Source organism: Mauremys reevesii, linkage group 3 (assembly GCF_016161935.1).
Source record: "Mauremys reevesii isolate NIE-2019 linkage group 3, ASM1616193v1, whole genome shotgun sequence".
NCBI classification, from domain to species: Eukaryota; Metazoa; Chordata; order Testudines; family Geoemydidae; genus Mauremys; species Mauremys reevesii.
Genome location: NC_052625.1, coordinates 109,830,011 through 109,845,435, shown reverse-complemented (window position 1 = coordinate 109,845,435; position 15,425 = coordinate 109,830,011). Strand labels below are relative to the sequence as shown.

At 38.5% G+C, this 15,425-nt stretch overlaps 1 protein-coding gene across 17 annotated transcripts in view; it reads left to right on the top strand.

Annotated features, from left to right (window-relative positions):
* EYA4 (EYA transcriptional coactivator and phosphatase 4) overlaps positions 1–15,425 on the top strand; it is a 231,140-nt gene that overhangs the window by 207,108 nt on the left and 8,607 nt on the right. For all 17 annotated transcript variants that reach the window (XM_039531079.1, XM_039531077.1, XM_039531078.1 and 14 more), the window contains 4 exons: positions 2,704–2,793; positions 10,924–10,982; positions 11,088–11,248; positions 13,579–13,693. In XM_039531079.1, the coding sequence (XP_039387013.1) occupies positions 2,704–2,793; positions 10,924–10,982; positions 11,088–11,248; positions 13,579–13,693 (425 nt within the window). The remainder of the gene's footprint in view (positions 1–2,703; positions 2,794–10,923; positions 10,983–11,087; positions 11,249–13,578; positions 13,694–15,425) is intronic.

Sequence of the window (15,425 nt, the reverse complement as noted above, 5' to 3'; positions counted from 1 at the left end):
TGGCTCTACGAAAGTCCACAAAAGCTTATGCTCAAATAAATTTGTTAGTCTCTAAGGTGCCACAAATAATCCTGTTCTTCTTGTGAAAAGTGTTCACCTACAGATGATAGAATGTTTTTGTATGTTATTTTCCAGTGTGAGTTCATTTGAGAGCATAGATATTTTCTGGTTTCACCCACATAGTTGCTATTGGGGCATTTAGCTCATTAGATGAGGTACACCACATGTTCTGACAGGCATGTGTCTCATTTATATCTTTCAATTACAGTAAAATATAACTGGAATATTGTGTTAAAAACAACTGTATTATGATGCAGTCATTTGCAGTCCAGTTCCACATAGAAAGGAGAAAACAAATGAAAAGGGCTAAGACCCCCATCTTGCAAGCAATGTTCCTAACTTTACGTGCATGAGTGGGCCCATTGACAGACTACATATGTGAGTTAAATTATGCATGGGCATAAACATCTGCAGGATTGGGGTCAATCAGCATACTGCAGAAATAAGAGTTGTGAATTTCATATTTAAGGGGGGAAATTCTCTTAACATTCACTGAAAAGTATTTCAATGTTTGTCTCATACATTTAGCCAGTTCGTTTGTTTCTAAAACTACTAGTCTATTTCATGATGGTTAACATCCAGTGCTTTATTCCTTGAAGGCAGTATGGCCTAGTGAGGAAGACATGGATCTATCATCTCTCAGCTCAGGTTTCTGCCCCCAGCTCTCCTACAAACATCCCATGTAACCTTTGGCAAATATATTCCTGCACTTTTATCCAAGTACTCTTGAGGCCAAGTGGGCATTTTAGTGGAGAATTTAGGAAGAAGTCATTTTACAAGGTCCTGGAGTTTCCTTTTCTTTTAGAAAAATAGGTTGGACCAGTTCAGAAGTCAACATGAAAATAGTGAAGTTGAATAGTGAAACTAACCGAGAATTGGGTCTCATTTCCAACTAATGACAATTTCTTAAACACTTCACTCTTCTTGCCCTTGAAATCTGCTTCTTGCCTGGGCCAGTGCCAAAATATGTCTTTCAAATTTTCCCATTCTGCTTTAAGTGGGTTAGAGCAGGAACCAGTTTTTACTCTTTGTTTGCAAAGTGCCTACCGCAATGGTGGCCTGGTCCTGATTGGCAAAATCTTTGTTCGTAACACAAATAAATGATGATTTGTGGTTTAGAGTGATTCTGCTGACAGAGGGATACAAAATGTTGCATTATTTCTAAAGACAGCAATTTTAAGTCTTTTAACCTCAAAGTACTTAAAAGATTCAGAAAACTCTGTAGCTGTCAGCGAGTGAAATGTGGCTTTTTTCCTCTTTTTTTTTTAATTACAAGAGGATCATATCAGCCTTATAATGGGAGTATGGTGGCAGCCTAAACTATGGAGAGTCTAACTCCTGTCTATAATAAACCTAAACAGCTGCAGACCTTGTCCAGCAGGAGGCCTTTACAACTTGAATTAAAAGAAGAACTCTGTTAGCTGTGAGTTACAGAAAGACCTTTATGTGTTTTCCCAGTACTGTGGGTCTCCCAATCCGTAGTGCCATGGAGTACATAAGATTGGCTAAGAGCCTGCAGTGAAAGGGGACCAGAAATCCACATTTGTTGGGAAGCATGAATTACAAATATAGAGGGAGAATTTGTAATTTGGTCAGGTGAGTGCCTGCAGTGAAAGGAGGATAGATAATGGGGTTGTGTGGGAGGAAGGACAGGTGTTCAGTTGGAGCAGTAGTTGTGAATTGGGCCAGGAAATGTTTTTAGAGTAGCAGAAGGTGTGGGAAGAAAACTGGTATTGGAAAAATGCATAGGTGGGATGGAGGCTATTTCTCTAAAGTGAAACTTGTTTGGGGAATGGGTGAAGATTCCAACTGTTGTTTGTTTTCTCATAAAGCGTAGATATTAGAAAAGACCTTTTAAGTCATCTCTCCCTTGCACCATATGCCATTATTCCATACCATACAATATCTAGTGAGTTTTTTCTAGTCCAGTTTTACATGTCCTCACTGAAAAGGCTTCTGACACTTGGTTTAAGAGACTATTATGTGGCCAAATGTTGGGAAGATTTTTCTGATTCAAAATGAAGTACTATGGTGTAATGGATGGTGTAGCAGACTGGATGTCAGAGGATGTGTTGTCTGTTCCTGGCTATGTCACTGACTCACTGTGAATGTGGACAAGTCACTTAACTTCTCTGTGCCTTAGTTTCTCTGTCTGTAAAAGGGGAATAAAGATATGACCACACCTGTATAAAATGCTTTTGGGTCCTTGGATGGAAAATGTAAATTATTTTTATTAAAATACATATTCCCTTTCCTAAATTCATCTTATGACTTCTAATAAGCAATTCTCCTCCTTGGTACAGCTGTAAATTATTTAGACTTTAATATTTCACCTCTGCAAATATGTAAATAGTTATGTTTCTCCTCAGCCATAGGTTAGCCAATCTATCAATATTTAGCTTTTTTAGGCTATGTTTCATAAACTAATCCTTTCAGCACCCCAAGCGTTTTGCTGTTAGTCTGTGAACTCCCTTCAACACATCAATCCCTAATCAGAACTTTATGGTAAAAAAGGTTATACCCAGAGAATTTTAGAGAAATCACTGCAAAATGTTGGCATACAGCAACTTTTGAATAGCTGCTACCTGAATGAAATGTAATTAATTGTAATTAAATATCTAACCTAATTTTTCATTTTCTAAGGATCCACCAATGGCAGTAACCCTGGGCCTGCGAATGGAAGAAATGATTTTTAATCTTGCTGATACACATTTATTTTTTAATGACTTGGAGGTAAGAATCTACAGTCTGTAACATTAACTGTTTCATCCCAGAACATGACACTAAAGGTTTGCTACCTATTAGTATTTCCCACAGACATTACTCTAGGGTTAGTCCTACTCACTGAACAGTCACAGGCAGTCATACTGCAATAATTTCTACAGCATTGGGGTACTTACATGAAGAGTGGGGACATCCTCAATATGTCACCTCTGTCCCTTGCAACAGTTCTTTGCGCTCTAGCTGTTTGTATTTAAGTCTGCAGATTTTGCTGTGTCTGCAATGTTATCCTGAGAAGGGACCCATTTGCCTCCCACCTCTTCTTTCTCAGCTCAAGTGGTCCCCTTTTGCCTCCAAAAGACTTTATCTGAACAGAAGAGTTTAAAGTCTTCTCCTTGAACTCCTCCTTTGTTGCCTGCCTCTTGTCTTTCCCATGTTCTCAGGGTAAAAAGAGCTACCTTTCCTTTTCAAGGGAAGAAGGAGAGTTCTTATTCTTCTTCTCAAAGACTGTCATCAGCGAGTTTTGATAATAATAATAATGACAGACTTTTAGTCATGAATAGACAATCTGGACATAATCATCATTCATGTGTCTAAAAAAACAGAAATTGAGAACAAACCCTAAAATGCCTCCAGATCTCCAGTTTCAAAACCTTATCCTTAAAATAAGAAAACTCAGGTGCAAATTTTCTTTTCCCATTCTCAACTCTCTGAAGAGCATTGTGGGTTTAGGGTTGAAGACTCCGGACAAGAAAGGCACGTCAGTAAAATACACCACAGTTAGATGTAGGGATTTTTAATTTTTATACTATGTTCATTTCATTATTAAAATATTATTTTTCCTTCCCCACAGCCAATACAACAGATGGACATTGCTAAACTCTGTTCAGAGGCTTCTGGGTTCCCTTCAAATTTATTTTAGGTCTAAAAGAAAACTGGGAGTTTTCAGACTGTCCTTTACCATTTTTTATATGTCATCTGTTTAGTCAGACAAGCTATTATCAGGATAATGAACCTCAGTTTCCTAATTCAGGTGTCTCTCAAGGAGGTCCAAATCCTTATTCGCCCATCCATTTCGAATTCTTCCACTTATGAGTTGGCCTTCAACATGTTTAATTCATAGCCCTTAACCCTGCATGTATTCTCCCCACAAAACATGTTCAACAGATAAAAGTATCTGCACCTGGAGGCAAGTGCCCATCTCAGGCTTTTCATCTGGTTGGTTCTCCACTTCCCAGTCTCTTTGTGCCATGCACAGACATGATTCAGCGAACCATCACCTAGTCCAAGTGTTCTTCCTCATGGTCTGAAATCACAAGGAAGGGTCGATACAATCAGTCACGCTATTACTCAAGTCATGCTCTCCTCCCTCTGATTATAACTGGCAGACCACTGGGAATCACTGACCTGTTAGGTATCAGAGGGGTAGCCATGTTAGTCTGGATCTGTAAAACTGTCTGGATCAGCAAAAAGTCTTGTAGCACCTTATAGACTAACAGACGTTTTGGAGCATGAGCTTTCGTGGGTGAATACCCACTTCGTCGGATGCATGTCGGATGCTACCTGAATGAAATGTAATTAATTGTAATTAAATATCTAACCTAATTTTTCTGGATGTCAGACATGCATCCGACGAAGTGGGTATTCACCCACGAAAGCTCATGCTCCAAAACGTCTGTTAGTCTATAAGGTGCCACAAGACATTTTGCTGCTTTTACTGACTTGTTAGGGTCACCACAGATCCCTAGTATCAACTATTTCATAAGCAGGGCCATCAGCAATACTGTTTAAGCATTATGCTCCACTCATGGAATCTAGTTCTGTTGTTATGAATTGTGACAACCAGCCTATTTTTCTGAATAGGCAGACAAGTCTTTTCAGATCCACTTCTAATTTGGATCAAAGTACCTTCCCCAGGTAGACATTTTTACCACCCGTTGCAATCAAAATTGACAAGGTTTTACTTCAAATTCTGGGAGAAAGGAACCTGATGGATGGAAGTATTTTCCTTCCATTGGGGTGGGGGCTCTCCTAATAGGCATTTCCCTTTGTTCCACAGCCAATAGGGAAATCAAGAAGTACCAAGCTGATGTTGTCTTCATTGCCCTTCGCAGACCTCATTGTCTCTGGTTCTTCCAAAGTCACAAAATAAATGTCCCAACCTCAGATCATTCTCTTTACCTTCAACCTTTTTTCCCAAGACCTGTCCTTCACCTGAGCTTTACCTCCCTTCTCCAGCAGTATGAAATCTAAGAATGGAAACCCTGGCTGTCCCTCAGCTAGTGCGTGTTTTATTGCAGTCTAAGTGAGATATCACTTGACCATGCAAAAGCATTTGGTGAATATTCTCTTTCTGGTGCCCCACAGCAAGGGATAGATTCTAAATCAATTTTGCAAAGCATTGCTTAGTTTTCCTTGTAATGAACCTTTGCCCTGGTATGCTCAGATTTCAAATGGCAGCTGTAAGAATCCTAAATTTCTCATTAGCATGTGCCCAGGTTTCTTCAAGCTTGTGCTGAGTTCAAGGCACCAGTAAGCTCCCTCTTCCAAAGTGGAACTTCTCCTTGATTCTGTATTGGCTTTATTGTTTTCTCTTTGAGCCATTTGATGAAGCTTCACTTTGTTTTCATTCTCACTATTAAAGTTATCTTCTTTCTAGCTATCATTTCAGTTTATAGGTTTAGCAAACAGGGCAATTTCCATGCAGGAGCACCAACTCCTATTTTTTCCTGATATGCTTCTTTTAACACCTTGCCCTAAAAGTTATTCTCAAGCTCCTTTTGGAGTTTGGCCTGAATCAAAACATTTTCCCATTTTAGATAGCTTACAAAGTTTCTTTTGGGATGTAGGTGAAGCTTTTTGTCCAAGAAGCTAGCATTCCAATTAGATTAGTTTAAGCCAAATTTCTTGAATGTCTCTACACAATTAAGTATTTGTTAGCCTCAACACTATTGCAAAACCAACTGTTTGTATTACAAGGTAGGTCAAAAAAAAGTTTCCAAGACCTCTGTTTTGAAATATATCAGAAGGCCAAAAGGACGCTTCACCTTTCCTGAAGTCACAACTCCGGAAAATCAGTAGCCACCTCAGAGTTAGTAAGGGTCCAGACAACATATGCAAAAATCTGCAGGATGGCCTCTTGGGAATCCCTTTACCTATGTAGGGAATCTCTCACCTCTCTAAGATTTTTAATAGTGCTCCTTGATTAGGTAATTTAGATCTTCATGATGATTGGCCAATCTGCTGTTCCTCCTTTCTAAAAGCTCTACTGAGTTCTGTTTTATTTTTTTATTCTCTCCCCACCTTTTCTTTTCCCCTTCCCTCAGGAGTACAGTTGTGGTTGGATACATTGGGTTAAGCAGGATGTTCTAAAATCAGTCACTCTTGGTTTAGCCCAGTCTCCTTTAGTCGTTCCTTCCACAAGCTCTGCTGTCCAACATGCTTTATGTCCTAGGTTTTATGCCCTGGGCAGCATTGGCCAAGAAGAGTACATCTGTATAGGATGGGGAGACATTCTCAGATATAACTGGGTCCTGAGTTGTTGATGGTCTTAAACATCAAGACCAAGGCCTTCAATTGGCATTGGAGGTAGTGAAATGAGAGGCGGGGAGGGGCAGAGCACCAGTTCTCAAATCAGCTGAGGAGCTGAGCCACCATGTTATGCTTGAGCTGGAGCCTCGTTATTCCTGTCATCTTCATCCCCAAATATAGTGCATGACAGTAATACAGTCTGGAGGTGACCAATGTGTGGATTACGTGCCCATCTACTTGCGATGCTACCTTTAGTCACAAGGTCCTCCAAGATGTTCTCTTCTTAACCCTTTTTATCCTTTTCCCTCTCATTTGATTCAGCCACTACTTGCCAACTGCTAGTAATAACATCCACCTGGATATTACCACCTGCAAAATCTGCTCCCTATTTGTCGGCTTGTAATTTCCAGAAGTTCTCGTGCGTTGAGGTATTCCTCTGGAACCTGATAACCAATGCTCTAGTCAGTAATGCTTCTGCTATTATTTGAGGCTGGGTTTTACTTTTCTCCAGCAGTTTCATTCTTGGAGTATAAATTTTAGATAGCTCAAAAAGTATCATTTGGGACCATAGTTGCTGGCCTTGCCTTATATACAGTGGCTGCATGCTCTAGGAAATTCTTGCAGCAGAGCCATTTTAGACTGCTTAGAGGGTGGGGCCAGCCCAGTAGTAATGTCTGGATTAGTGGCAATTACATTCATTAGAAGATTGTTGTACAGGTAAGAAATAAAATTATATATTGTCCTACACACATCTTAAGTCTAAGGATGACTGAGAAATTTTTGGTAGAAAGTAATTCATTTCTAGTGCTTTCCCCAGCACCACCGCCACAAACATATGCACAAAAATCAGTGTCTACAAATAGTAGTAGTAGTAGTAATTGGAACTTGGCCCTGTCTGTGTGCAGCAGTAAAATAGTCGATTGCTATTTATTGTAGTTTTATCATAAGTTGTGGGAAAACCAAATTCATACAGTTTAAAGGAATATACATACGTAATATTGGTTTAGAGAGCAAGGAGGGTAATGAGGTATGAAAAATCTATAAATTTACTTCTTTCTCATGTTGAAATGAAAAAAAAAATCAACTTATGCTATTTTTTCTTTCATATAAAAGAGGGGAAAAGTTCAGGTAGCAGTTTAAATAAGCCTCAAAACTTGGCAGGCAATTCAGTCCAGTTTTAATACTGAGGCATGTACATGAAATGGGTGGTTCTGTACATCCTGAAAATGTGTAGTACTGAATATCTGCAGTAGAATAGCATTTTTGTTTTCAGTGCAGTGAGTCACTGTTTTTACTGGATAATGAAATTACTATCCATTCCAAGAGGATAATTTTTATGGACAATTTGTAGGCTCTGCACTTTCAGTAAAATTTTCAAGCTCTAAAAATTCCTACAGGTAATTAACTGCATCGAGGTGTTATTTAAATAAATATTACTGCAAACAAAAGTCAACTATTGTATCTGGACTAATTCTGTACACACATAGTAATAGAAAATATATTTTATCTTTCTTAGTTTTGAACTTGCACAGCCAGTGACCCACTGTGACTTGAGTGTAGCCAGTTCTGTAGCTGTTATGAAAGGTATTTTACCTTAAAATTCAAATTAACAGAGAGCTTTTTTTCGCAACCCCCCCCCCCATTTCTATCCCATTTTTCCTATAAACAAGTTACAATCTCCTAATGTTGTGCAACAAGCTCATTGTTTCCACTGGGAAAAGGAGGGAACTGACTAAAATCTGTACAAAATTTTGAACTTGGCTTTATGATGAACTTGAACATTTTTGGTATGAAAGTTTATCCAAATTTTACAAATACATTGGTCTAGCGTGACTTTTTAAAAATCAAGCAGAAAGGAGTACTTCAATAGAATAGAAAGAGCACATGAGTCAGTTCTAAGGTCTCCCTTGTGAGTATTCAGTAATGCACCAAAGAAAGAAGCAAGTAATAATGCTCCCATAGCTCTGAAACAATTGGTTAAGAGGGTGATCCATAGACTCAGTGAGGAGGGGGAATTGGAAAACCACATGTATTTAGATCCTATGGAAACTGAAAAACCCTCCTGCAGAGACCAGCCGCAAGGAAGTCAGGAAACTGCATGCTCTTGAACCCTCTTTCTTTCCTCCTCGTAAATTGATGGATTTGGATCTGGCTTTCAAGATGTAAGACAAAAATTCAAAGTAGAAGAAAAAGGTTGAGCCTTTGCCACCCACTCATTCAATTTTGCTGATAATTTCATTAAATACGTCTCTGGAATTTTAGATGTTGGTTGTGTGCCAATTATTGGGTCCATTCCAAACAAAACTATTTTCTAGTACTAAAATGTACTCTAACTCCAGTACTCATTATAAAATAGCTGAACAGTTTAACAAAATCTAAACAGCTATACACACACACTTTTTTATTCATGCATGCTTTGTGTATCCTTCATTTCCTCACCACACACAAACTCACAGGGTCAGATACCTTTACACCCTTAACTAATATGTTACTCTGTGAGCAATCCCACAGAAATCAGTGGAGTTGCTCTGGAGTATGATGACTGCTTAACATGAGTAAAGATATCAGAATCTATCCCAATGTAATATGGAGTGTGATTTTAGTTTGCCCAAGATCAACTGTGTGGTATTTCCACCACTGGCACTTCTCCATAGGCACAAACAATAGTGAGGGCAAGAGAGCAAGAAAACTGGTCCTTTATTTGTATCTGGCACTCCTTTTTTTTTCCCCTCTCTCCCCCCCCCCCCATTTTCATAGAAAAACTTTGTTTACGGCTCTGAATTCCAATAGTGTTTTGCTAGTTCCTGTCAGAACCAGGAAGTCCAGAGGTCCACACAAAAATAAACTGAAAGTTGTGCGTTATCTGAACTTTTTAAAATGCCAAAAATAAATTCTGTTTAGAGTGGGTTGTTTTTTTATTTTACCAGCATCAGTTTGTGCAAACCTACTATTTTTCCCAGTGTCTATATTTATATTTTATAATATTCTGCACCCTGTGATAATCCCATCCCATTTAGAGAGAGAGAAAATACATTTTATTACTCCCAAGGAGAGAACAGCCCTTGAACTCAAGGAGCTCTTACACTCCTATGGCAATTACATGATTGGGTTAAGCCAAACATGTAGAATTTGGCTGCTTTGGGTATATTACAGAATGATAAATTATAAATATGACTATTAAATGATGTCAGCATTAATTTTGTCCACAAATTGGTTTTAAAATCTAATCTGACTTTAACACGCTTACTTCACGTGGGGAAAAAAATCATTAACTGTTGATATTAAGGCAATAGAGTGTTGGACAAAAAATTCTTATGAAAATGCCAAAAATAACATCTCTAATTAGATGTCCTGCCTTCCCAGTTTAAATTCTAAATTTTCAGTGTGTATATTCTGAAATTTCTCCTTTCTTCAGATTTTAAATTTTCTTAGCGGTTGTACTAGACTGAGCGTTGAGACTTCTAAAATGTGCACATCTTGACTGATGATTTTGTTTGACGATGACTGAGATAGCTCGTCATTTAAGGGTATGCACTTCTGCAAGTGGAAAGCTCAGCCTAAGTGATTACATTAACGTGCGAGTTAAAGCAGTAGAGTGGGTGAATCAGTTTTCAAAACCATCTCAACCTTTTTTTAAAAATTAGAAAAAGGTTGACTGTTTTTCAATGTAATCTTTTAATCCAAATGTTCACAATTGTGATTATTTTCACTTGTGACAGCATCACTTAAATACGTGCAGGTAAAATCTCCAAACTAGTGAATCCATACATGTCCTTCAGATGATATACTATAACTGTGGTACAGAAAACAAATGTAAAACTATCCATGCAGGACTTGTTTACACGTACACCGAGAGTATTTTCTTGTGATCTCACATTCACCTCTTTTCCTCTGTAACAACTGTGAACAATGGAAAAACCTTAATAAAAAAAACAGTGCCCGAATAAAGAAAAAGTTCTTTTTAAACTATACATTTTCTCTGTATGTTCCATGCTTCCTGTTTTTTTCTGGGACTGGACATAGTCAAATACTACACGACAGGCTGTTTCTGTGGTTTTTTTCAGCCCAGCTGAAACCAGGAAATAGTGGAGCCCTCAAGAGCTTGATTTTGTGAGGTTTCCAAACCAAAGAGGTTTGGGTAAGTTCAGATAAGACTTGGATAAGCATCCAGACTTTTGGAGGCTTAACAGAAATGACAGATCTTTGAGGTTCGTCCATTACTAGTTTTTATTTAGAATGGAGAACAATGGTCTGAACTGATTTTGAAATGCAGGGTTAACACACATCTTACCAACCCATCAGAGAGACTAGGAAAGGGTTTTTAAAAAGAATTGCTGTCTAAAATCACATTGAAGTAACAAGTACCTTATAACTTTCTTTGGTGACTCCATTTTAACTCTTAATTTGAATAGTGTCGGAGGAGTTGAAATTTCTTTTGTTTTGAAAGAAAAGTTTGTCTTGATAATGAGTGTGTAGACACTGCCATCTTCTGGCACAATCGATGCTACACAGGTTGTTTCATTAATGCCTGTACTAAAGACATATTGGGAAGTATTAACACATACATGAACCGTTAAAACAAGTTATCTTTTTATTTTAAATTTTCAATAGGAATGTGATCAAGTTCATATAGATGATGTTTCTTCTGATGACAATGGGCAAGACCTCAGGTAAGATACACTCTTTTTCAACATTTTATTTTTTGCAAAGATTAAAAAAGTTCATTTTACAGGAATAAATTGTATTTATTTTTAATATATTTTGGGTGTTTGCAGTACCTACAGTTTTGCAACTGATGGCTTCCATGCAGCTGCAAGTAGTGCAAACCTTTGTCTGCCAACAGGTGTAAGAGGAGGGGTTGACTGGATGAGGAAGCTGGCTTTCCGTTACAGAAGAGTAAAAGAATTGTATAATACTTACAAGAACAACATAGGAGGTAAGGTTAGGATAAGTTAAAATATTATCAACTTACATTGGAAGAAGTTACTGTCTGGTTATGGCAATTAAGTAATGCTACCTTATAGTACCCTTGGAAACTCCACAGTGGAATTAGTGCTATTAAAATGTAATATAAATGACCAGTCCAGAGTTGTGAAAGATACCCTGCCATTAAGAGTGACTGCTAGAATTTTGCTTCTAGGGGACAAAGGGGGAGACCCTGGAGGATTGTGGTAGCAGCACACTTAGAGTGAAATTCTGGCCCAATTGATGTCAATGGCAAAATTCCAGTTGAGTTCAGCGGGGCCAGATTTTCATCCTTCAGACACAATTACACAATTCCCACTGATTTACTGGCTGTTCCAACTACTTACAATGTTTTTTTTAGGAGAGAGGTCAGGTGTCCTGCTTCCTCCCCTCTGGTGCCTTCATGCTGAGTCTGACTGGCCTATTCCCCCATCCTTTGGTGTGCTGGGTGGTAGCCACACTCTCTTCCAAATCCTATTGGAGATGTCCACTGGCAGCAAGCCAGGCCAGTCCACTGCATGCTGCAGCTTTAAAGCTAGAAAAGCTCTTATAATCCTGCTGCTGTGCCCTTTCATAAACTCTGTAGCTTACACCCCCCGTTCCCCCAAGTTAACGGTCTTAGTAGGAAATCTCTGATCTCTCACAAGATGGCAGCTTCGCTACCATCATTTACACTCTTGGGCATCCAAGTGCCAGTAATAGCAACAGTGTTGAAAGAGTTTTTGAGTTCTACTTCTGCAAAAGAAGGCTGAATGAACCCAGAAGATTCCTCCTGTAAGATTTAGAGGACCAGCCAGTCCCACTCTGAAGAGCCAAGAGGGATACAGATCAATCATCCACCCCAAGAAGACATGGTCTTCTCTCCCTTCCCCTGTTCCAAACACGATTAAGTGGGAGCGCCCAGGCCTGTGTGATGCTGAGGGTCCCAATGAAGCTCTTGACTATTGTAACAAGACTGACTTCATTTGAGGCTCATTTAGAGAGGAACCTAAACTCAAAACTCACCTGTGAACAAAAATATATAGGTTTGGCAGTGCTTTAGAACCAAGTCCCACTGTCAGAAATGGGAATCATGAGTTAGGATGATGTGGACAGTGAGTTAGTCACTATAGTAAAGATTTCACTGAGAATTGGACTGACTTATATCTTCGCATTTTTATTAGTGAAGAGTATTTACGTACAGGAAAATGAAGCAGTAAGAGCATTGTAGGTGGTGATTGTTGCATGTCTTAAGACCAAGCTGCTTAAAATACCTGAGAAGTTAATGCTGTTCAGAGTGTCATATTACCATTATGAAATGGAATTTTTATACATTAAAAAAAACAGGAAACAAACTGACCTATAGATTTACTGGACAGTCATACAAAAGGTCCTGATGTGTCGAGAATTCTAAAGGTGCTGTATTCCATAAAAAAAAAAAAGTTTGGGTTACTGAGCCACTGTGAAAGAACCTAAAGTAAACAGGATGGTTGTAATAGAATGTATCAGTCTGAGGGTGGAGTTCATATACCTAGTATATTCTGTATGTATTTTTCTTTTCCCACCACAAACATCATTTATGCTTTATTGATTATTTAATGTATTCCACCATTTGTGGCCAAGTCACACATGCATCCTGCTCCCTCCAACTTTTGTAACATGATTTTTTTCCCCTCACATTGTGGTTTTGTTGACAAGGAAAAAAGAAAACTTGACTTGGCTAAGTTATGATCAGATTTTCAAAAGTGTTCTGCCCGTCACATCTAAGGGGTCTACAAAGAGGTTGGAGGGAGGCTTTTATATTTTGTGAGACGTGATTAAAGGAAGGATGACATAAAATCTACAAATATTTCAAGGCTCCAACAGCTTCAGATACCAAGGTTGGATATAAATGATTTAGGGTCCATAACTAGAAGTAATGAGATAATTGGGGCTGCATTTCAGTAGGATGTATAATATTAGTCTTGCAACAGTAGTCTAATTGCTTTGGGGAATGCACTAGAAAATGTACCATAGGGAAGAAACACACATACACACACACAACTGGGTAGCTAAGCTGATTAATGAGAGCTCAGATGTTTTTCAAACAAAATTATTTAAGTCCTAGAATCTTAAACATCCACATTACAATAGTGTGGAGAAGTAAAACCCCAATCCAGTCATCACTGAAGTTAGTGGGAGTCTATCCACTGACTTCAGTGGATGTATTTTATCAAGCCTTAAAAGCAGAACTCAAAATAGAATAAATTACTGCAAAATCTGCATGTTCCAGCTAAAGCACAGTTTAATTTGTTTGTTTTTCCTTACTCGTTTATATATAAGGTCTCCTTGGCCCTGCTAAAAGAGATGCGTGGCTGCAGTTAAGAGCAGAGATTGAAGCTCTGACCGACTCCTGGTTGACAAATGCACTTAAATCATTATCAATTATTAGCACTAGGTATGTACTTGCGTATATTGTAAGAATATTAATATTAATTTATTTTATATTAAAAATACAAGTACCACAGCAGAATAGCCTTCATAAGTAACCCTCTAGTAACAAACTAGAGAATCTGTGAAGTGGAGGGATGAAACTGCTAGGTTAACAGATTTCAGTTCTTTAAATGTACATTAAAGAGACACTTAAAGTTAATGTAAGCCTAAAATGGACTTCACCTTTAAATTATGTCCTCTACATTCAAAATCTCTCTATCTTGTGTTTCTTCATAGTGTCTGCCTGTAGAGGTATCTGTGCACTGCACTACATTAGAGCCCAGAACTCAAAGGTCTCTGACCATTCCTGCAAACATAATAATTATGATATACTCTGGGGGTATGTCTACACTGCAGTGTGAGCCCAGGGTTCAGACTCGTGCTCATAACTAAACCCCCTTCCACCAACACACAAATTGCTCTGACCCAGGGTCTTAGGGCACCATAGCGGTAGAAGGTCCAAGCCTGCATCAAGCTAGGACCGAGGGTTCAAGCCCTATTGCTTGCAGTGTAGACACAGCTACTGGACTCATGCTCTGGGAGTCTGCCCATAGTGTCCTACAGGGTGACTTTCTTTGTTCTGTAGACAGTCAAGTTTTCACACACTACACAATGAACAAAAGACTAAAGCAGCCACATTTTAGGAGGGCTCTAGGATGTCTGGGATATGGGTGGTTGTACTCAGGCTGCATAATGCAGTGTAGACACTGGAGCCACAGATGGAGATTGAAGGTTCAACAGTTCCTAATCTGGGGTTACAAATGAGTGTAGACACTCAAGCCCTAGGTTAACAAATCCAGGATCTGCTAATGCACATGCTATTAACCCTGGGTTTACATTGAAATATAAACATACCCTGAGTGGATGTGCAGGTTTTTTTAGAGCAACTATCTGTTTAACCAAAGTAATTAAAATCCAGCATTCCCACCCCTAAGAAATAAAAATAACCTTACTGCTGGTTCTTCAACAATAATATTCACAGAGCAGTACCTGTTCCCTCTGAGCTAATCACTACTGCAAGTGCAGAAACGTAGTAATGAACAACATGGAGCCACATTGTCTTCTATTTCAAGAGTAACATGGGTGAGAGATGAATTGGTGTTAAAGGAAAAGAACAAAAAACGAACAACTATTTTAAACATCTACATTTTTTTTAATAAACAGCAGCTAAACTGGAAATCTATTTTAGCAGTATCTAATGAAAGAAAAAAATAAAGCATAAATTATTTATTTGTACATGTGTGTTTGACACCATACTTCTTATTTCTAAAAATATTATCCACACAGTATTCAAAAGATTGCATTGTCATTTAAGCAATAATGGATGTTGGAAAATTGTTACCAATTACATAAAGACCAGTCAGATGTTTAAATAATTGTCAAGTATTTCATGAGTACTGTACATTTATCAATCCTCACAATATCGTTGAGGTAGATGTGTATTAGCTCCATTTTACTGAGGCAGAAGCTGAGACATAATGAGATTACTTCACTTGCCAAAGGTCACATGTTAACGCTGTAGAAGAGCCAGATTAGAACCCACAAGTTCCTCGTCCTAGCCCCATGTTAACACCAGTAGGCTGCACTAGTGTTCAAGCCCTTCCTTATCTGACCTTGTAATAGAGTTAATTCCATTTCTGATTGTATAGTTGCTGCCATCTGAACTCCTCAAAGCCAGACTGAAGTGCCATAATCAG